Source organism: Biomphalaria glabrata, chromosome 6 (genome assembly GCF_947242115.1).
Source record: "Biomphalaria glabrata chromosome 6, xgBioGlab47.1, whole genome shotgun sequence".
Taxonomy (NCBI): domain Eukaryota; kingdom Metazoa; phylum Mollusca; class Gastropoda; family Planorbidae; genus Biomphalaria; species Biomphalaria glabrata.
Window position 1 is genome coordinate 39,469,511 of NC_074716.1, and position 24,936 is coordinate 39,494,446.

Genomic DNA, 24,936 nt, shown 5'->3' on the forward strand with positions numbered 1-24,936 from the left:
GTACAACAAATGTTGGTAGAGAGATCTATGCATGTTGTACAACAAATGTTGATAGAGAGATCTATGCATGTTGTACAACAAATGTTGGTAGAGAGATCTATGCATGTTGTACAACAAATGTTGATAGAGAGATCTATGCATGTTGTACAACAAATGTTGATAGAGAGATCTATGCATGTTGTACAACAAATGTTGATATAGAGATATATGCATGTTGTACAACAAATGTTGGTATAGAGATCTATGCATGTTGTACAACAAATGTTGATAGAGAGATCTATGCATGTTGTACAACAAATGTTGATAGAGAGATCTATGCATGTTGTACAACAAATGTTGGTAGAGAGATCTATGCATGTTGTACAAAAAATGTTGATAGAGAGATCTATGCATGTTGTACAACAAATGTTGATAGAGAGATCTATGCATGTTGTACAACAAATGTTGATAGAGAGATCTATGCACGTTGTACAACAAATGTTAATAGAGAGATCTATGCATGTTGTAAAACAAATGTTGATATAGAGATCTATGCATGTTGTACAACAAATGTTGGTAGAGAGATCTATGCATGTTGTACAACAAATGTTGATAGAGAGATCTATGCATGTTGTACAACAAATGTTGATAGAGAGATCTATGCATGTTGTACAACAAATGTTGATATAGAGATCTATGCATGTTGTACAACAAATGTTGATATAGAGATCTATGCATGTTGTACAACAAATGTTGATAGAGAGATCTATGCATGTTGTACAACAAATGTTGATAGAGAGATCTATGCATGTTGTACAACAAATGTTGGTAGAGAGATCTATGCATGTTGTACAACAAATGTTGGTAGAGAGATCTATGCATGTTGTACAACAAATGTTGATAGAGAGATCTATGCACGTTGTACAACAAATTTTGATAGAGAGATCTATGCACGTTGTACAACAAATGTTGATAGAGAGATCTATGCATGTTGTACAACAAATGTTGGTAGAGAGATCTATGCATGTTGTACAACAAATGTTGGTAGAGAGATCTATGTATGTTGTACAACAAATGTTGATAGAGAGATCTATGAACGTTGTACAACAAATTTTGATAGAGAGATCTATGCATGTTGTACAACAAATGTTGATAGAGAGATCTATGCATGTTGTACAACAAATGTTGGTAGAGAGATCTATGCATGTTGTACAACAAATGTTGATATAGAGATCTATGCATGTTGTACAACAAATGTTGGTAGAGAGATCTATGCATGTTGTACAACAAATTTGATAGAGAGATCTATGCATGTTGTACAACAAATGTTGATAGAGAGATCTATGCATGTTGTACAACAAATGTTGATAGAGAGATCTATGCATGTTGTACAACAAATGTTGGTAGAGAGATCTATGCATGTTGTACAACAAATGTTGATAGAGAGATCTATGCATGTTGTACAACAAATGTTAATAGAGAGATCTATGCATGTTGTACAACAAATGTTGGTAGAGAGATCTATGCATGTTGTACAACAAATGTTGATAGAGAGATCTATGCATGTTGTACAACAAATGTTGATAGAGAGATCTATGCACGTTGTACAACAAATTTTGATAGAGAGATCTATGCATGTTGTACAACAAATGTTGATAGAGAGATCTATGCATGTTGTAAAACAAATGTTGATATAGAGATCTATGCATGTTGTACAACAAATGTTGGTAGAGAGATCTATGCATGTTGTACAACAAATGTTGGTAGAGAGATCTATGCATGTTGTACAACAAATGTTGATAGAGAGATCTATGCATGTTGTACAACAAATGTTGATAGAGAGATCTATGCATGTTGTACAACAAATGTTGATATAGAGATCTATGCATGTTGTACAACAAATGTTGGTAGAGAGATCTATGCATGTTGTACAACAAATGTTGATAGAGAGATCTATGCATGTTGTACAACAAATGTTGATAGAGAGATCTATGCATGTTGTACAACAAATGTTGCTAGAGAGATCTATGCATGTTGTACAACAAATGTTGGTAGAGAGATCTATGCATGTTGTACAACAAATGTTGATAGAGAGATCTATGCACGTTGTACAACAAATTTTGATAGAGAGATCTATGCATGTTGTACAACAAATGTTTATAGAGAGATCTATGCATGTTGTACAACAAATGTTGGTAGAGAGATCTATGCATGTTGTAAAACAAATGTTAATATAGAGATCTATGCATGTTGTACAACAAATGTTGGTAGAGAGATCTATGCATGTTGTACAACAAATGTTGATAGAGAGATCTATGCATGTTGTACAACAAATGTTGATAGAGAGATCTATGCATGTTGTACAACAAATGTTGGTAGAGATCTATGCATGTTGTACAACAAATGTTGATATAGAGATCTATGCATGTTGTACAACAAATGTTGGTAGAGAGATCTATGCATGTTGTACAACAAATGTTGATAGAGAGATCTATGCATGTTGTACAACAAATGTTGATAGAGAGATCTATGCATGTTGTACAACAAATGTTGGTAGAGAGATCTATGCATGTTGTACAACAAATGTTGATAGAGAGATCTATGCATGTTGTACAACAAATGTTGATAGAGAGATCTATGCATGTTGTACAACAAATTTTGGTAGAGAGATCTATGCATGTTGTACAACAAATGTTGATAGAGAGATCTATGCACGTTGTACAACAAATGTTGATAGAGAGATCTATGCATGTTGTACAACAAATGTTGATAGAGAGATCTATGCATGTTGTACAACAAATGTTGCTAGAGAGATCTATGCATGTTGTACAACAAATGTTGGTAGAGAGATCTATGCATGTTGTACAACAAATGTTGATATAGAGATCTATGCATGTTGTACAACAAATGTTGGTAGAGAGATCTATGCATGTTGTACAACAAATGTTGGTAGAGAGATCTATGCATGTTGTACAACAAATGTTGATAGAGAGATCTATGCACGTTGTACAACAAATGTTGATAGAGAGATCTATGCATGTTGTACAACAAATGTTGATAGAGAGATCTATGCATGTTGTACAACAAATGTTGATAGAGAGATCTATGCATGTTGTACAACAAATGTTGATAGAGAGATCTATGCATGTTGTACAACAAATGTTGGTAGAGAGATCTATGCATGTTGTACAACAAATGTTGATAGAGAGATCTATGCACGTTGTACAACAAATGTTGATAAAGAGATCTATGCATGTTGTACAACAAATGTTGATATAGAGATCTATGCATGTTGTACAACAAATGTTGGTAGAGAGATCTATGCATGTTGTACTACAAATGTTGATAGAGAGATCTATGCATGTTGTACAACAAATGTTGATAGAGAGATCTATGCATGTTGTACAACAAATGTTGGTAGAGAGATCTATGCATGTTGTACAACAAATGTTGATAGAGAGCTCTATGCATGTTGTACAACAAATGTTGATAGAGAGATCTATGCATGTTGTACAACAAATGTTGATATAGAGATCTATGCATGTTGTACAACAAATGTTGGTAGAGAGATCTATGCATGTTGTACAACAAATGTTGATAGAGAGATCTATGCATGTTGTACAACAAATGTAGATAGAGAGATCTATGCATGTTGTACAACAAATGTTGGTAGAGAGATCTATGCATGTTGTACAACAAATGTTGATAGAGAGATCTATGCATGTTGTACAACAAATGTTGATAGAGAGATCTATGCACGTTGTACAACAAATTTTGATAGAGAGATCTATGCACGTTGTACAACAAATGTTGATAGAGAGATCTATGCATGTTGTACAACAAATGTTGGTAGAGAGATCTATGCATGTTGTACAACAAATGTTGATAGAGAGATCTATGCACGTTGTACAACAAATTTTGATAGAGAGATCTATGCATGTTGTACAACAAATGTTGATAGAGAGATCTATGCATGTTGTACAACAAATGTTTATAGAGAGATCTATGCATGTTGTACAACAAATGTTGATATAGAGATCTATGCATGTTGTACAACAAATGTTGGTAGAGAGATCTATGCATGTTGTACAACAAATGTTGATAGAGAGATCTATGCATGTTGTACAACAAATGTTGGTAGAGAGATCTATGCACGTTGTACAACAAATGTTGATAGAGAGATCTATGCATGTTGTAAAACAAATGTTGATATAGAGATCTATGCATGTTGTACAACAAATGTTGGTAGAGAGATCTATGCATGTTGTACAACAAATGTTGATAGAGAGATCTATGCATGTTGTACAACAAATGTTGATAGAGAGATCTATGCATGTTGTACAACAAATGTTGATATAGAGATCTATGCATGTTGTACAACAAATGTTGATATAGAGATCTATGCATGTTGTACAACAAATGTTGATAGAGAGATCTATGCATGTTGTACAACAAATGTTGATAGAGAGATCTATGCATGTTGTACAACAAATGTTGGTAGAGAGATCTATGCATGTTGTACAACAAATGTTGGTAGAGAGATCTATGCATGTTGTACAACAAATGTTGATAGAGAGATCTATGCACGTTGTACAACAAATTTTGATAGAGAGATCTATGCACGTTGTACAACAAATGTTGATAGAGAGATCTATGCATGTTGTACAACAAATGTTGGTAGAGAGATCTATGCATGTTGTACAACAAATGTTGGTAGAGAGATCTATGTATGTTGTACAACAAATGTTGATAGAGAGATCTATGAACGTTGTACAACAAATTTTGATAGAGAGATCTATGCATGTTGTACAACAAATGTTGATAGAGAGATCTATGCATGTTGTACAACAAATGTTGGTAGAGAGATCTATGCATGTTGTACAACAAATGTTGATATAGAGATCTATGCATGTTGTACAACAAATGTTGGTAGAGAGATCTATGCATGTTGTACAACAAATTTGATAGAGAGATCTATGCATGTTGTACAACAAATGTTGATAGAGAGATCTATGCATGTTGTACAACAAATGTTGATAGAGAGATCTATGCATGTTGTACAACAAATGTTGGTAGAGAGATCTATGCATGTTGTACAACAAATGTTGATAGAGAGATCTATGCATGTTGTACAACAAATGTTGATAGAGAGATCTATGCATGTTGTACAACAAATGTTGGTAGAGAGATCTATGCATGTTGTACAACAAATGTTGATAGAGAGATCTATGCATGTTGTACAACAAATGTTGATAGAGAGATCTATGCACGTTGTACAACAAATTTTGATAGAGAGATCTATGCATGTTGTACAACAAATGTTGATAGAGAGATCTATGCATGTTGTAAAACAAATGTTGATATAGAGATCTATGCATGTTGTACAACAAATGTTGGTAGAGAGATCTATGCATGTTGTACAACAAATGTTGGTAGAGAGATCTATGCATGTTGTACAACAAATGTTGATAGAGAGATCTATGCATGTTGTACAACAAATGTTGATAGAGAGATCTATGCATGTTGTACAACAAATGTTGATATAGAGATCTATGCATGTTGTACAACAAATGTTGGTAGAGAGATCTATGCATGTTGTACAACAAATGTTGATAGAGAGATCTATGCATGCTGTACAACAAATGTTGATAGAGAGATCTATGCATGTTGTACAACAAATGTTGCTAGAGAGATCTATGCATGTTGTACAACAAATGTTGGTAGAGAGATCTATGCATGTTGTACAACAAATGTTGATAGAGAGATCTATGCACGTTGTACAACAAATTTTGATAGAGAGATCTATGCATGTTGTACAACAAATGTTGATAGAGAGATCTATGCATGTTGTACAACAAATGTTGGTAGAGAGATCTATGCATGTTGTAAAACAAATGTTAATATAGAGATCTATGCATGTTGTACAACAAATGTTGGTAGAGAGATCTATGCATGTTGTACAACAAATGTTGATAGAGAGATCTATGCATGTTGTACAACAAATGTTGATAGAGAGATCTATGCATGTTGTACAACAAATGTTGGTAGAGAGATCTATGCATGTTGTACAACAAATGTTGATATAGAGATCTATGCATGTTGTACAACAAATGTTGGTAGAGAGATCTATGCATGTTGTACAACAAATGTTGATAGAGAGATCTATGCATGTTGTACAACAAATGTTGATAGAGAGATCTATGCATGTTGTACAACAAATTTTGGTAGAGAGATCTATGCATGTTGTACAACAAATGTTGATAGAGAGATCTATGCACGTTGTACAACAAATGTTGATAGAGAGATCTATGCATGTTGTACAACAAATGTTGATAGAGAGATCTATGCATGTTGTACAACAAATGTTGGTAGAGAGATCTATGCATGTTGTACAACAAATGTTGATAGAGAGATCTATGCATGTTGTACAACAAATGTTGGTAGAGAGATCTATGCATGTTGTACAACAAATGTTGATAGAGAGATCTATGCATGTTGTACAACAAATGTTGATAGAGAGATCTATGCATGTTGTACAACAAATGTTGGTAGAGAGATCTATGCATGTTGTACAACAAATGTTGATAGAGAGATCTATGCACGTTGTACAACAAATGTTGATAAAGAGATCTATGCATGTTGTACAACAAATGTTGATATAGAGATCTATGCATGTTGTACAACAAATGTTGGTAGAGAGATCTATGCATGTTGTACTACAAATGTTTATAGAGAGATCTATGCATGTTGTACAACAAATGTTGATAGAGAGATCTTTGCATGTTGTACAACAAATGTTGATAGAGAGATCTATGCATGTTGTACAACAAATGTTGGTAGAGAGATCTATGCATGTTGTACAACAAATGTTGATAGAGAGATCTATGCATGTTGTACAACAAATGTTGGTAGAGAGATCTATGCATGTTGTACTACAAATGTTTATAGAGAGATCTATGCATGTTGTACAACAAATGTTGATAGAGAGATCTATGCATGTTGTACAACAAATGTTGATATAGAGATCTATGCATGTTGTACAACAAATGTTGGTAGAGAGATCTATGCATGTTGTACTACAAATGTTTATAGAGAGATCTATGCATGTTGTACAACAAATGTTGATAGAGAGATCTATGCATGTTGTACAACAAATGTTGATAGAGAGATCTATGCATGTTGTACAACAAATGTTGATAGAGAGATCTATGCACGTTGTACAACAAATGTTGATAAAGAGATCTATGCATGTTGTACAACAAATGTTGATAGAGAGATCTATGCATGTTGTACAACAAATGTTGATAGAGAGATCTATGCATGTTGTACAACAAATGTTGATAGAGAGATCTATGCATGTTGTACAACAAATGTTGGTAGAGAGATCTATGCATGTTGTACAACAAATGTTGATAGAGAGATCTATGCACGTTGTACAACAAATTTTGATAGAGAGATCTATGCATGTTGTACAACAAATGTTGGTAGAGAGATCTATGCATGTTGTACAACTAATGTTGGTAGAGAGATCTATGCATGTTGTACAACTAATGTTGGTAGAGAGATCTATGCATGTTGTACAACAATTGTTGATAGAGAGATCTAATAAATAACTATAGTTGTTGCTGTATCCACATTTAGAAGAGGGACATCGCAAGCATCCATTAAATTGGGCACCGCAATTCGTAAGCTCGGCCCTACTCAAGGGAAACTTTGCTTTTATAAAATAACTTTTATATTATAGTTCTGACATAGGCGGACATGGCAAAAGAAAATGTAAATGAAACTTGATTCTCACATCCCCCATAAGTCAACTCCTTTGCCGTACTTCCTGCCAGCAAACAGTTCAGGGGCGGCGTACACAGGGCTGCCACACAAAGTGCTGAGGTGATGATCAGTGTCGTGGCATACAGCGCTTAGTCCAAAATCTATAACAGGTTCACAGTAAGATCAAAAGTTAAATAAGTCTCTTCAGTGTAGCTTAAACCTTAAACCTATTCTAAACTTACTGTAAACATATTAAAGTGATACATATGAAGACATAAGTGAGAATGTATGCATTTCATTAAAGACATTGATGTGTAGTTCATAAAACAAAATCAATGCCCCATAGAATTAGATTTATTTAGCGAATCGAATGTTTTACAGAAACATATAAAAAATAAACAAACTTACCAACTAATTTAATGTTATTATTTCCATCCAATAATAAATTCTCCAGCTTGATATCCCTGAAGTGTAAAACACACATATACAAACATATTCCATTCTATATAGTCCATGTATATATCTATACTTTTGAACTGTAAGTCTATTTATAAGTCTGTTGCACGAATTATAAATATTTATATCGATTGCGAATATTTAAAAATAAACAAATATATAAGCATTTCAAATGTCCCTGAAATGTAAAACACACATGTCACAGTTTGGACCATAGACTTATATATTATATCTAGACTGGAAACCGGAAACTCTTATCCTCGATTGATCGATATATATATATCTATATCTATCTATCTATCTATATCTATCTATCTATCTATCTATCTATCTCTCTCTCTCTCTCTATATATATATATATATTTATGTATGTAACTCTTTTTCAAGCTCTAATGAAAGTCACCGCAATCAATCTCTTCTGTCTTAGAAAGTAATGATCTTTAGTTTTCAAAGTTTAGAAATAATACAAAATCATTTCTAGGGTTTTCTTTAGAATGGGCTATTAATCACAGAACTATATATTCACGCTAATATATGAAACAAAGCCATTTCCTGTTAGTTTCCATTGGGATAATGTTTCAAAAATCCTAGATCGAAATAATTCATGTCTGTAGCCTACATTTAAATAGATTGATTACCTAGATTTTTCTAGATTATGTATCTAAAAATTGCAAAATAATAATTATGACACGAGAGTACTCTTATTTTTGATGTTCAATTACTAGATCTAGATCTAAAAATTAAATTATATGTTACATAGGTTAGGGTTGGAAAAAACAAAAACTTTACTTCTTATAACTACTTTACAAAACAACGCCTTGTTTCACCTTTAAAAAATTTCACGACATTTTTGGTAGTGTTAAAAAATCTCCCTGTCCAGTCTAGATATAGTATACGTCTATGGTCTGGACATATTAGATGAAAAACAGAAAATATATGTCAGTTGTAAACTGTTACATTTTCCAACTGTCTTTTTTCTAAAACTTTTTTTCCACGCATTTTAGTATTGTGTCAAATTTGAGCATACAGAGCAAACTACAAACAGTTTGAAGATTCAGGACTATAGATTCAAGTCTATGTAAATATGTATACTTTTGATTAGTAATTTATTCATAAGTACTTAGCAAGTATTAGTGAAATTAGTATCAATAGCTTATATATTTAAAAATTGACAGACATAAAAATATTTCAATTCTAAACTTCGAGAAGAGTTTGATAAACAAATAAACAAAACAACAACACAATTTTAAAGACGTCAAATTAAATATACAAAGAATTTAGTCATATTAAAATAAACTTTGATATACATCTAGAGCTAGGTTTAATTTGAAATACTAAAAGAAGCTATTTCAAAAATTTATCTCTGTCGCACCTATTGAATTAGTTGAATAGTAAAAATGTTCCCTATTTAATAGCACCGATTTCATCTATTTTGATGACGTCATTTACTATTGTTTTGTTTGTGTGCAGTAGGTGATCTCCCCTTGTCGTTTCGTCATAATTTCTTATGACGCAAAAACTTTCGTAGCCGATCGTTTGGTTCTTGTTCACTCCATCTTGAGCTGTAGAGCCAAGGGCTTGTGAGGGCTTGAATTCTCTTTGTGCTTATGTTACTGGACAGCCTTAGCGTTTGCCTTGGAGATAATCTTAAAGGATTATTTTGACCCCTGTTTAGAGTGAGTTTTATCTCATATTGTATAGTTAATTGTTATTTGGATTCGATCGTATTCATATTTTGTAATTCGATTAGAAGATTAGAAGAATCTGTTCTTTATCTTTCTATAGGGTTTCAATCTCAGGTTTCAGGAGTGAGATTGCAAGTCTCAGTTCTAGGTTACAGGACTGAGGTTTTTCATCTCAGGTTTTCTGTCTGATGTTTCAAGTTTGATTTACGAGTCTGAGGTTCCAGATTCCAGATTGCGGATTGTTATATCCAGACCTGGTGGTGTTTTGTGAAGTTGTGAGCTTTGGATGCTCCAATAAACTTTTACTTGAGGATCGTCGGTGAACAGTATCTTGGCTGGAAGATAGATCTACGTGTATTGCCAGTTGTTGTATTGAAAGATTGTCACTGTGTGGACAATATTACTGAACCTTACAATTAAGGTGAATACTCTTATTTTAAAATACTAATTAAGTATTTGCTAGAATCTTACTATAAGTATTAACTTTGCATACCATACTATATGCGCTCATATTCCTTTATCATTATTGCTGATCATATGCCATTGTCATTGTACAAATATCATTGTATTAAATTCATAATTTTTATTTAAATCATCATACACCTCGTTTATTAGTTTATGCACAACTGGGTGTGTATGGTGTGACAGTCGGGCTGAACTTGGGACAAAAATAAATTAAGTTATAACTTAATTATAATACACATACATTTGTACTTCAAATTGTTTAAAAAAAAACAACACATTAATACTTAATAATTTCATTCAACAAAGACCTGACAATCTCGTTAAAAGTTTCAAAGCTTGATTAATTTGAAAACCATTTACAATATTCTAGCGTTCTATACATAAGATACGATAACCAATGTAGCTGTTAATGAAATGTCAGGAAGGTCTTGAAACAAACCTGTGCACAATGTTCGTACGGTGAAGATGGTCCACGGAGGAGGCTATTTGTCTCATATAGTGTCTACTCTCTTCCTCTTGAAGACAGCCTCTGAAATAAATTTGTATTTGTGTCACTGAAATGAGACATGATGTAGAAACCTATTTATTGTCTCCATTTCCAATGTAACTCTGGCTAGAAAGCAAACATTAAAGCTCGGCTAATACACGATAATGAGATGGGATTTCATTTTAGGAACAAGTCAAGTGGATCCAATTAATAATAGTGTATGAGAGTAGAGATGAATGGTTAAATTAAAACCTCGATGTTAGTAAAACTTTTTAAAATCTCCAATCCGCGTGTTCTTCATAAATTTCCAATAGAACCTTACCATGTTTGTTTAAAGCTTTTGGCCAATTAATAATTAGCATAGATCTAGCTTAATCTTGAATTGTCTGCTTCTAAAAGTTCTAGAAATGTTTTGCCTGTAAGTCCACCCCCCAACTTTGTTTCATTTGTAACCAGGCCTGTTTAAGATAGCATGACAAGCATCATGAAATTCAGTAACTAAATGAAAGTAGGCCTACATTTTTTAAAATGTCTACAAAATATATAAGAAATATCAATATTCTTCACTTAAAATTTTTATCGCGGCACTGGTAAGGCTTAGACTACTAGAGATAAAAATTAATGAAATAACCAATCTAAATTTATTTTATTCAACGTACACAGCGCTCAATGTGACAAATAGATTACCATACCTCTATTCAACTAGTATCTTCGTGGAAACAAAAAACCTTAGAGTGGAACCTGGGCACGGTTTACGAAAACGGCTTTAATGATCTGCATATAACAATCATTTTTTCTTCAATTTAGTTTTTTAAAACACTTCTATTCACTCATGCCTTCATGGAACAAGGAACCTTCTAAGTGAGTAAAACCTGGACACGGAAATCGAAAACGGCTCTAATAAATTTCCTAGAAATTTGACAGTTGCAGTATAACGTTGAGAAAAGAATTACTCGCTCCTTGGAAAACTCGAGTTTGTACGTTATAATTTTTCAAAGTATAAAAAGAGATACATTTAAATTTGACTAGAGAACTAGAAAATATTTATCTTCGACGGACTGTACATCTTCGGTTATTCCCTCACGTAGACATAGTAATGTTTAAAAGTATAGTATTGTTCAAGAGTTTGATAAATTAATGTTCAGGAATATTTTGCGCAGCTTCTAAATCTAGATCTTAAGGACTATCATTCAAATATTATAATGTGAAATAGATTTATACATTCGATTTACCAGGATTTTTTTCTCGGTTGGTGCCAGGGAAGGGGGGGGGGTTAAAAAGAAGTTCCTTTTTTCAAAAATCTAATATTCATAAGTTATTAAGAGCAAATAATGGCCCTACTTTACGTTTACATAAAAAAAGGTCTTGTCTTGTCTTTTTAAAATATTGTAAAAAATGTACGTGTCGTTTTAGAATGGAATATGTATCCTTCGCTACTTCATTTGATACTTTCAATTCTACGACTATATCTATATACATTTGTCACTACTTTAGATTCATCTTCAAAAACAAACTTAAAACAAAATTTAGTCTTTTAATACGTGAAAGAATAGTGAATATAGAAAGTATAAAGAAAGTATTTAAAAAGTATAAAGAAAGTATAAAGAAAGTATAAAGAAAGTATAATCCTTTTGTCTTGGAGCATCGTCTTTTCTCTACATTTAAGATCCCCTGACCATCAAGTCTTGAAACTTATTGTGCAGCCTCTGGTAGCCAGGTTTAGTTTACCTCTGAGTAAAGAGATCCAGTATGCAACCTCTGGTAGCCAGGTTTAGTTTACCTCTGAGTAAAGAGATCCAGTATGCAACCTCTGGTAGCCAGGTTTAGTTTACCTCTGAGTAATGAGATCCAGTATGCAGCCTCTGATAGACAGGTTTAGTTTACCTCTGAGTAATGAGATCCAGTATGCAGCCTCTGGTAGCCAGGTTTAGTTTACCTCTGAGTAATGAGATCCAGTATGCAGCCTCTGATAGACAGGTTTAGTTTACCTCTGAGTAATGAGATCCAGTATGCAGCCTCTGGTAGCCAGGTTTAGTTTACCTCTGAGTAAAGAGATCCAGTATGCAGCCTCTGATAGCCAGGTTTAGTTTACCTTTGAGTAAAGTGATCCAGTATGCAGCCTCTGGTAGCCAGGTTTAGTTTACCTTTGAGTAAAGAGATCCAGTATGCAGCCTCTGGTAGCCAGGTTTAGTTTACCTTTGAGTAAAGTGATCCAGTATGCAGCCTCTGGTAGCCAGGTTTAGTTTACCTTTGAGTAAAGAGATTCAGTATGCAGCCTCTGGTACCCAGGTTTAGTTTACCTTTGAGTAAAGAGATCCAGTATGCAGCCTCTGGTAGCCAGGTTTAGTTTACCTCTGAGTAAAGAGATCCAGTATGCAGCCTCTGATAGCCAGCCTTTAGCTTACCTCTGAGTAATGAGATCCAGTATGCAGACTCTGATAGCCAGCCTTTAGCTTACCTCTGAGTAATGAGATCCAGTATGCAGCCTCTGATAGCCAGCCTTTAGCTTACCTCTGAGTAATGAGATCCAGTATGCAGCCTCTGATAGCCAGCCTTTAGCTTACCTCTGAGTAATGAGATCCAGTATACAGCCTCTGATAGCCAGGTTTAGTTTACCTCTGAGTAATGAGATCCAGTATGCAGCCTCTGATAGCCAGCCTTTAGCTTACCTCTGAGTAATGAGATCCAGTATGCAGCCTCCGGTTGCCAGCCTTTAGCTTACCTCTGAGTAATGAGATCCAGTATGCAGCCTCTGGTAGCCAGCCTTTAGCTTACCTCTGAGTAATGAGATCCAGTATGCAGCCTCCGGTAGCCAGTTCAAACACAAGATAGTAAGAGTTGGACGTCTCCATGGCCTCGTACAGCCTCACGACGTTGGGATGGGAGACCTGTTGCAGGAGCAGCGCCTCGCGTCTGAAGTGGCGCCTCGCCACCTCCCTCTGGACGAGAGTCTTCTTGGCCACAACCTTCATAGCGACCTTGCAGAGGAAAGATGGTTCAACCTATTAATCTTTTGGTTAACGTTTAGACAACTAAAAAGCTGGATTTCGAATTCGTAACTTATAGACTACAGATCAATATCTTTTGATTTGTACAGTGCTGCAAGTGCATTATTTTAATCTCTCTTGCTAATCTTTCCTCGTGTGTCCTGGGGATTTAGTTCTATTTATATAAAGTAGATTTTTTTCATTTACACTTTATTTAGTCTAGAAGGTCCCCAAGAGAAAAAAAACAGCAAAAGGTCAAGAACGAGACGGATAAACATCGTTTTTTTTGAGGATCCTTCACAAGTGAGGCCGTGTTAAAGAGCCTTAACATCATTGCAGCAAAACAAAAAGTAAAATTATGGAAACCTCATTCACATTCCCGCCAAAAACAAATATTGCGATAATCATATTCAAAACATTTAGTACTATATTTAAAGATTGAATCCAGATTCATATTATTTGGACGTCTAAATAGATGTAAATAAGCTGCTAAATATCTAACCACTGCGAGGTAGACAGATGACCAGATCATGACCTGGGTAATTATTTGTTTCGTACATGTTTGGAAACAATAAATCCTTCTTTATATGTCGCGCTGACATAAACTGGGTTGAATTATTAAAGAGACGAACACTTTAACAGAAATAGAGGCCATAGTTTGTACCTGACGATCTGGCCGTGTACGTCTGTAATCAAAGGCCATGTCTCACAGATCAAGAAGATTACTTCAATGAAGCATAAACTAATAGTCTGGCTAATAAGTGGTTGAAAACAACAAGACTGTCACGTGGACTGCGTCACGCGCTCTTCTTCGCTACTTTATGAGAATGGAGAAAAAAAGACGGTTGGTGGAAAAAAGTTAGAATGAGGCCAAAAGCGAACCCGATTTGTTCCTGGAGGAAAGGAGCCAGATGTAGACAATTAGTAGGTTGTGTTGTGACATTACGTTGTGTTTTGGTATTAGGTTGTGTTTTCGTATGAGTTGTGTTTTGGTTAGAGTTGTGTTTTGGTATGAGTTGTGTTTTGGTATTAGGTTATATTTTGGTATGAGTTGTGTTTTGGTATGAGTTATGTTTTGGTATTAGGTTATATTTTGGTATGAGTTGTGTTTTGGTATTAGTTATGTTTTGGTATTAGGTTATATTTTGTTATGAGTTGTGTTTTGGTATGAGTTATGTTTTGGTATTAGGTTATATTTTGGTATGAGTTGTGTTTTGGTATGAGTTATGTTTTGGTATTAGGTTATATTTTGGTATGAGTTGTGTTTTGGTATGAGTTATGTTTTGGTATTAGGTTATATTTTGGTATGAGTTATGTTTTGGTATGAGTTGTGTTTTGGTATGAGTTATGTTTTGGTATTAGGTTATATTTTGGTATGAGTTGTGTTTTGGTATGAGTTATGTTTTGGTATTAGGTTATATTTTGGTATGAGTTGTGTTTTGGTATGAGTTATGTTTTGGTATTAGGTTATATTTTGGTATGAGTTGTGTTTTGGTATGAGTTATGTTTTGGTATTAGGTTATATTTTGTTATGAGTTATGTTTTGGTATGAGTTGTGTTTTGGTATGTGTTGTGTTTTGGTATTAGGTTATATTTTGGTATGAGTTGTGTTTTGGTATGAGTTTTTGTTTTGGTATGAGTTATGTTTTGGTATGAGTTATGTTTTGGTATTAGGTTATATTTTGGTATGAGTTGTGTTTTGGTATGAGTTATGTTTTGGTATTAGGTTATATTTTGGTATGAGTTGTGTTTTGGTATGAGTTATGTTTTGGTATTAGGTTATATTTTGGTATGAGTTCTGTTTTGGTATGAGTTGTGTTTTGGTATGTGTTGTGTTTTGGTATGAGTTATGTTTTGGTATTAGGTTATATTTTGGTATGAGTTGTGTTTTGGTATGAGTTATGTTTTGGTATTAGGTTATATTTTGGTATGAGTTGTGTTTTGGTATGAGTTGTGTTTTGGTATGAGTTATGTTTTGGTATGAGTTGTGTTTTGGTATGAGTTTTGTTTTGGTATTAGGTTATATTTTGGTATGAGTTGTGTTTTGGTATGAGTTGTGTTTTGGTATGAGTTATGTTTTGGTATGAATTGTGTTTTGGTATGAATTGTGTTTTGGTATGAGTTATATTTTGGTATGAATTGTGTTTTGGTATGAGTTGTGTTTTGGTATGAGTTGTGTTTTGGTATGAGTTGTGTTTTGGTATGAGTTATGTTTTGGTATGAGTTGTGTTTTGGTATGAGTTGTGTTTTGGTATTAGGTTATATTTTGGTATGAATTGTGTTTTGGTATGAGTTGTGTTTTGGTATGAGTTGTGTTTTGGTATTAGGTTATATTTTGGTATGAATTGTGTTTTGGTATGAGTTGTGTTTTGGTATGAGTTGTGTTTTGGTATTAGGTTATATTTTGGTATGAATTGTGTTTTGGTATGAGTTGTGTTTTGGTATGAGTTGTGTTTTGGTATTAGGTTATATTTTGGTATGAATTGTGTTTTGGTATGAGTTGTGTTTTGGTATGAGTTGTGTTTTGGTATTAGGTTATATTTTGGTATGAATTGTGTTTTGGTATGAGTTGTGTTTGGTATGAGTTGTGTTTTGGTATGAGTTGTGTTTTGGTATGAGTTGTGTTTTGGTATTAGGTTATATTTTGGTATGAATTGTGTTTTGGTATGATTTATGTTTTGGTATGAGTTATGTTTTGGTATGAGTTGTGTTTTGGTATTAGGTTATATTTTGGTATGAATTGTGTTTTGATATGATTTATGTTTTGGTATGATTTATGTTTTGGTATGAGTTATGTTTTGGTATGAGTTATGTTTTGGTATGAGTTATGTTTTGGTATTACGTTGTTCTTAATTTTAGTGTATTCTCTGCTGCGGTGATGAATTTTAATGAATTGTTTGTCCTCTCATAGTCACAACGAAACATGAAAATGAATAAACTTCTGCAACAAATTATCGAATAGAAAGAGCAAGTATTTGAATTGAATAAACCCAATCAATATAATCCTATGTTTAATTCACAATAGTGAAATCACATCCAAAACAGTTGTTAACCTTAAGCAGCATAACTCAGTGATGCCCAAAATACGGCCCGCGGGCCACATCCGGCCCGCTACTGGTTCCACCAGGTCCGCTGAAACGACGACAAAAAGTGTAGAATATCCCTTCCCCTCCCCTTAAAAAAGATTGAAAAATATATCTTTACCTATGTCAGGGCCCTGTATTTTTCTCTAATGTATTGGCACCATGGCATTTAACACTTCGATGTAAAATCTACCAGGAAAAGTGAACGGATACTTTTTACGGAACACGATAATAAGCCCACATATTTGTTTAAAAAAGAATGATTGGCTGATTAAAAAGAACAGCAATATACAGACGTTATTATGAGACCAATATGGCGGTGGGCAAGCTAGCTTCAATGGTGCTCAAGTTTTAAGTAGAGAATCGAAGCCATTTTTCGACGCGTAATAAAAAGATGAACTTAATTAATGAAAGTAATAGATCCACGGGTTTCTTATAAAATAGTTTCAGGTCAACTTCATTTCGTTTTTGTACATTTTCTTCATGTGGCCCGCGATACGAGTGTTGGACATTTAAATGGCCCGCAGGTCAAATTAGGTTGAGCATAAAACTGAAATAACTGAACCTCGACAGTCCGCTCGCTTTCTTTTTTATACATTTTTGACGAGTCTGGTCAAACTGAGACATTTCTAGATTAGTGGTTCTCAGACTATGATCCACGGACCCAATGCGTCCACGAGACGACCGTAAGGGGTCCACAGAAAGATCAATATTACATACACTTAGAAATAAATTCTTCGTTAAAAGTCAGATTATCCTGATAATTTTCCGGATAATTTTAGTAATAATCTACTGGCCCCTCACCACTGTTTAATATGTCTATTGTATTGCGTACTATTCTAAGACGACCTTAACCAAAGATATTCTTCACTTCGATATTCCTGATTGGGTGTTAAACTCTGCACCCAATAAATATGCAGCGCGTGCTTCAAGCTACTAACGTATTTTTAAATAGTAAATTTAGTTCATGGCTAGGTGAATGTAACACATATATTTCAACCATTTTCCTCCGCCTCAATAATACCTTATAACCCATTGGTCATTGTATATCTTACAAAAACGGTAGAGGGTAAATATAATTTCAGCCCCATCCAGCATGTCGCCTCAGTAATCTGTTTGCGCCTGCAACGCTAAACTAGCACTATAAATAATAGAAGATAACTCTCTAATCCAGCGGTTCTCAACATTTTTAGTTACTCGAACCCTTAATATAATTTACCACTAGGCGGCGACCCCATTCGTAAATTTTGTTTTCGTTTACAGATAAATATATTAGTGCTCAACAAAAGGGTTATTATTCAGACTAACATTTATTAGCGGCCCCCGAAAGGGGATGAGACGCTATTAGTTTTGTGCGAAATGTCTGTCCGTCTGTCCGTCTGACCGTCCGTCCCGTTTAGATCCCGTAAACTAGTAAAGATATTGAAAATCCGACAATATTTTAGACCATTCAAAGTTCTGATGCAACGGCTACTTTTTTTTTTCTGAAAGCGAAAAATCTCATTTTTAAAATCAGTTATGCAAGCAGTTTTTAAAAGAGAAAAAGCTAATTAGTATGCATTATAAGTTAGACCTAATTTAAAATGAATAGTAATCTTGTAAAATTCATTTTCCTGAACTTATTTTTATACTCCCAACCAAACATGAGGATTTTATTATTGCGGAGAATTTTTTTTCTTTTTTTTTTTTTTTTTTTTTTTTGAGGATTCGAATAAGAGATTGAGTCTTTTCAAAATAATTAGATCAATTATAAGGCATCAGTTAGGCCAGGGGAGGCGCGGTGGCTGAGCGGTAAAGCGCTTGGCTTCCAAACTTCCCGGGTTCGAATCCTGGTGAAGACTGGGATTTTCAACTTTGGAATCTTTGGGCTGAGTCCACTCAGCTCTAATGGGTACCTGACATTAGTTGGGGAAAAGTATAGGCGGTTGGTCGTTGTGCTGGCTACATGACACCCTCGCTAACCGTAGGCCACAAAAACACATGAACTTTACATCATCTGCCCTATAGACCACAAGGTCTAAAAGGGGAACTAGTTAGGCCAGGTTCACATCTAACTTTACATTCACTTACACCTATCCTTTGATCTGCGGGACCGTTGGGGCACTACACAAGATCTGTTAATCTTCTTTCTCCATTCTTATCTCTCATTTGTCTTTGATATAATTTCATTTGGATGTTCTTTCTGAAAATATTGAAGCCTGCCTGGGTGGACCTCTTCGGGGGCCGATTTTGAGTTTGTGTTTCCACGCAAACTGTCTTTTGTAACCTTGTTTAATTTTCTATTGCGTAATCACAATATACATGTTGCATACGAGACAATTTGACAAATATGGCGAATTATGTAGAAGTCTTTGACACAATCAACTACATTGTTATAGAAATAATGTTTCGACAGTTGTTATTGACACGCCAAGATTGAGCTTGTTTCTGTTCCACCTGATCAGGACATTCACCGGCACAACGAATGTCATCTTATGCATCAAGTATGTTTCTGAATTTGGACTTAATAACTAACAAGCTGGAAAACCTTGGCTCGCAAAGATTTGTTCTTGGAAATGGAAGAAGAAGGTGCAACACAATCTCAAGCAGAACGGGATGGGAACTAGTTTGAAGACCAAGTACGGTTCAAATAAACTTGTTACAGCACGTAAGAGTGGTAAAAAAACAACAACTTTCAATGAGGAATAGACAAAAAATCCTAGTTTTCAGGGGACCCCTGACAATTTGTCACAGGTTGAGAACCCCTGATCTAATGGTTCACAATTTTAAAATATTTGGGATACATATTTCATTGTGAAAAATAGACATTAATAAACAGTCGAAACGTATGACTATTTTAACTATTAATACCACCCCTCCATCTCTTTTCCGGGACATTAACGACCCCCCTTTCCACACAAATTAAAAATAAATGGTACAAATAACAATATAAAAAAAGTTTTAGACTTTAAAAATAATTAAGTTTACATTTTAATTTATTCATATTTACAGTACAAAAAAAATGCAATCTTCCCTCCAAGGCTGAAACAATGTTTGTGTGTGTGTGTGTGTGAACGTTTGATCGTGTTATCTCAATGTGAAATCAATAGGTTACGAATGTGTTACGGATATGTTACGAATGTGTTCAAAATGTTTCATAAAATTGTTACACGGCTTGGAAATGTTCTTATCGTAATGCTAACACTTTCAGCTCAGTCGACGTACTAGATCTACTATTCAAATGTGAATATATCTTGAATTTTAATTTTTGAGAATGACTAATACACATTATAATAAAGTCCAATTTTCTATTCTCGGTATTTAATACTTGAAATACCGATCAGTAAATCAGCAATGCCAATGTCGCTGTCATCACCTTAGCTTAAGGTCATGGTCATAAATCATGAGAGGACGTCTGCAAGCATTAAGACAGCTTACTGGATAGTGTATACTTAGAGCCAAGAGCACTCAAGAGCTTAAAGTATTTAGTAGCTTATAGTTAGGTAACAGACAATAAGATGCGATAGTTTGACCAAAGTACATCATATAGATTTTACAAGTTCCTTACAATTTGTATTGCCATATTTTAGCAAGGAGCTTGTTATAATTCAAGGGTGGACAAACTTTGGTACGCGTTCCAAGCGAGGCACACTGAAGGGTCTTAAATGACAAGCTAAATTACAAACAGATCACAAAATGAAGGGCTTAGAGTAAAAAGTAGTCATGTAGTGCAACATAATAATGGAGGTTACATTCAAATACAAACTCGTGGGCGGCCCCTGATGGTAAGTCATAAGTTATTATACATTTTCTAAAGCCCAAGCTGATTCATTCATCACCAATTTTCCCACTTTGTTTTAAAAGAAATCTGTTCAAGTTTATATTTCATCAAGAATTAAATACGCCTATATAGATTTATTTAAACTAGCGGTTTAGAGAACCAAAGATTGAACATTGAAACTCTTGCACCTAGTAGGTCTCTGTGAGCGTATGGCATAGCTTTTCAGTAGTGTTATGGCACGATAGGAATTAGTTATTTGTTTCATAGAAAGTTTTGACTTAGAGACAATCACGTGACTAGTAAAAACAGGACTAGGATTTAAGGAAGGACAGAGAAATGTTAACAGACTACTTTGGAAGGCTTTAGAGAGAGGCAACTTTTATAAATGTAGAGATGTAGCTTGACGACATTCGACAGTTCTCTTCATTAATATTAAACTTCTTGCTCGACATTCGCTATCAGCGTCGATTAACTTCTAGTGTTGGCCTTTCGCCTGTGTTATTGGATTTCGTTGTTTGAGAGTTACCTCCGTTTGACTTATCTGCATAATATACACCTCGCAAGCGCCTAAACAGTATCCATAGATCTTATATTAGGTGTATTGGTGCCATTGTAAGTCCTTTGCCATCTCCAATTTACCTCCAATTGAAGAACAAAAATTAGTATTTCTAGATATTTAGGACGTGATCTAGTCACGCGACTCTACATAAAGAAATACTTAAAGAGTTGGGCTCACCCAAACATTTATTGCTCTTGAACCATCACGATGTCAATATCGATGACCTAACTAACCAACATCTGGTTTAGAAAGTCGTGTATAGAACGATCTACATATGCTGAAAAATTTTTCATTCCATGAACAGAAGTAATAACGATAACTCCCCCTTTCTTACACTTTTATCGAATTATCTCCCTTCTCTAGCCTGATTCAAGCCTAAAGAATTTTTTCTGCTTAAAAAAAAACCTCTTCAGGATCAAACCAAAAAAAAATCTGATCCGCAAATCAAAACCTTTAGGCCAATCTTTGTGTTTGTCAAGCTGTTCAGTCTAATGCCGGGGTCTGGGTTTTTTTTTTTTAACGCTGATTTCTTGAAGTGGCTGGCCAAAGTGTCAATAAAGCAGACGCGAAGGAAAAGAATAAAAACTAAACAAGTTAAAACCAACGGAACAAAGAATCTTATCAATCAAATCCTTTTCTTAATATTATTATTGACTTTGAATTGGAAGATCGATAGAGACACCTTGATCATACAATTGTTATGTTTGATTATTGATTTCATGTGTTACAATGTAAAAACATAAATAGTGCAGTCAAAGTTAATGGCAATATTTGGGTCACGTCTTTTTAAAGAGCTTGACGTTTAGCTTTCACAGAGATTCACGTCGTGTTGACTTACACAAGAAACAAGTGTGTACAATGTTGGAGAATATTTGTCCCCACAGCCCACAAGTAGCCAGACTTTGAAACAGAGTGCAAGGCTACTTACACTGAATGTATATTCGTACAATGGCGAAAAAAATAAAAGCTGAATTAAAAATGCAAATAGCAACGAAATAAACAAATTCCATTGTTAATTGAACACAAGTATCTCCACTACAAATATTGGCAGACGTTTCTTTTGAAAAAATATAATTCCACTGGAAAATCAATAATTATATCATGGTGTCAAAACGAAAAGTCGGTCTTTTAGTGAACCTATTGCTTTCAAGTTGTCTGACTTCCGTGACTTTTATCTACCAAGCCACCTAAAGCGTGGTCGAGAGGCCAAGTGCGCTTGAGCTTGGCTTGGCTTGGCTACCTAGAATGGGGCTCGAGGTTCGACACCCGACTCGGGCAGAGTTGTGTTTACTGAGCGCCTAAAGGTAGCACGGAAAACCAACTCCTAGATACCCCCTCCCCCCCCACCGGTCCAGAAATGAGATTGGACCGAAAGCGCTCTGTGCATGCTATAAGCATGAAAGTAGCGCTATATAAAAGCTATAATAATAATAATAATTAAGTAATTCTTTCAATAATAATTTAGTATATTTTCTTGTCCTTCATATTTTCTCAACCATACGTAAAAAGGCCAGGATTGGACAGTTGTCAGAGGCAACAGAACCCGTAGGCAGCATATATATCCATACCCTGACGTTGAAACATGTTATACGTATAGCAGTGCTTATATCCATTACAATATCCGGAAAAAAAAAACAACCTGTGTCAAAAATGTGTCGGGTGCAACTGTTAACATTGACAGGAGAAGGTGCTTGTTAAGTTTTGTTGTCTACCATCTAGAATTCAGAATTCACATCTACGCTTCCTTGAGGCTAAACCCAAACACGGTTTTAAAAGTAAACCCTCAGAAACAAAAAATATTGAAGCTGTTGACCCGTCGGCGGACACTACCACACTCTTTGATCAGCACGACTACCTATCATCTTAATGGCATTTGTAAAACCAAACAGAATAGTCAAAGAGATGGATGATAGTTCTCACTACTGTTTATCTTGTTCTCTTTAGTAGCTTCACATCTCTTCAACTTGTTGACTTAAATGTATTTAACTCTTCATGTCACTGTATTAAATGCATTTTTCCACTTATTTATTAATGAAATAACTGTATAATATAATATAATATAATATAATATAATATAATATAATATAATATAATATAATATAATATAATAATCTTAGTATGCATGTTAATACTAACCTGCTGTTTAGAAATGAGATGCGTTGCCAGATGTATTTTTCCATAAGAACCTTCTCCTAAAGTAGGCCCCAGGAGATATTGTCCTACTTTCTTACACTTTGAGCTCTGTAACTTATTGGCTGATGCCAGATGGTCGTCGGTCGAGAGGTCATCTTTGCCAGACTGCAGGCGGGTAACAGGAGAGCTTTCTGTAAGGTCAGCGCCATGATCATCACTGAACTCCGTGGTAAAAATCTTCGGAACATTGGGGCCCTCAGATTCATAGTTCGCCATCGTGCCCATCAGATCAATGGACCCCCTGGTATGTAATCCATTTCAATGCATTGGTCTCAAGACATACCGATGTTTACTTTAGACTTCATGAGACAATGTCATATCATTAGTTTGACTTCAGATATGTCAAAGTTTGGGTCCTTGTCAAATATAAATGTATTCCTAACATTATTTAAGCTTGTTTTCCCAAATGATGAGTGTATTCTATTTTGTGTCACAGTTCCGCTTCATTGGCTTGTATGTTTGAATTCTGAAAATTTAAAGTAAAGATATTTTAAAGCATAGAAACTATGTACAGATTTAAGCTTTAAATTGAGCTGGAATTCTGGAGTTTCATTTGATTGAGAGACATGGTAAAGATTCGTTGGCACTGCGATAAATGTGTGGACAGATAAACTGCAACCTGGAGGAAAGTTTATTTTGAAGAGTTTGAGCATCAGAAACTGAATTCAATTAATTATCACTAAATATCCCTATTAATCCGATATAAATCTTACAATAGCTAAGATATTCTTCATGAGCGTTCGGTGTTTAGGAAGTCAATGATTAATTGTCTTAAAGTTTAAACTGGAAATTTGGGAAATTTTTTTAATTCGCCAAAGTTGAAGACTTAATGAAATGTTTTGTATCGCTGTCAAAAATTGTTGATACGTCAGTAACATCATACACTATTAATTAATCTTTTTTTTTTTTTTTTTTCGAAACCGGATGGTTGAGTATTTCTTCAAAATCTATTTTTTATAAACATTTGCACTAGTTGTAATTGTTCGAATCTCTTTGTCTTTCTAAATGACATCCTTTAAATAGATGATGAAATAAAGCAATGAAGCAGGGAGGAAATATAATCAGAACACGTTGAGTACAGTACAAGAGTAGCTGGCAAATACAAGAGTAGCTGACAAATACAAGAGTAGCTGGCAAATACAAGAGTAGCTGGCAAATACAAGAGTAGCTGGCAAATACAAGAGTAGCTGACAAATACAAGAGTAGCTGACAAATACAAGAGTAGCTGACAAATACAAGAGTAGCTGGCAAATACAAGAGTAGCTGGCAAATACAAGAGTAGCTGGCAAATACAAGAGTAGCTGACAAATACAAGAGTAGCTGGCAAATACAAGAGTTGCTGACAAATACAAGAGTAGCTGACAAATACAAGAGTAGCTGGCAAATACAAGAGTAGCTGACAAATACAAGAGTAGCTGACAAATACAAGAGTAGCTGGCAAATACAAGAGTAGCTGGCAAATACAAGAGTAGCTGACAAATACAAGAGTAGCTGGACAATACAAGAGTAGCAGGC

At 34.6% G+C, this 24,936-nt stretch overlaps 1 protein-coding gene across 4 annotated transcripts in view; it reads right to left on the minus strand.

The window, feature by feature from the left end:
- The window catches only part of LOC106056452 (serine/threonine-protein kinase par-1-like), a 44,779-nt gene that overhangs the window by 7,132 nt on the left and 12,711 nt on the right, over positions 1–24,936 (minus strand). For all 4 annotated transcript variants that reach the window (XM_056033621.1, XM_013213214.2, XM_013213218.2 and 1 more), the window contains 5 exons: positions 23,365–23,887; positions 13,615–13,817; positions 10,792–10,881; positions 8,155–8,210; positions 7,778–7,907 (listed from right to left, as the gene is read on the minus strand). In XM_056033621.1, coding sequence (XP_055889596.1) covers positions 7,778–7,907; positions 8,155–8,210; positions 10,792–10,881; positions 13,615–13,817; positions 23,365–23,646 — 761 coding nt within the window. In that variant the 5' untranslated portion in view covers positions 23,647–23,887. The remainder of the gene's footprint in view (positions 1–7,777; positions 7,908–8,154; positions 8,211–10,791; positions 10,882–13,614; positions 13,818–23,364; positions 23,888–24,936) is intronic.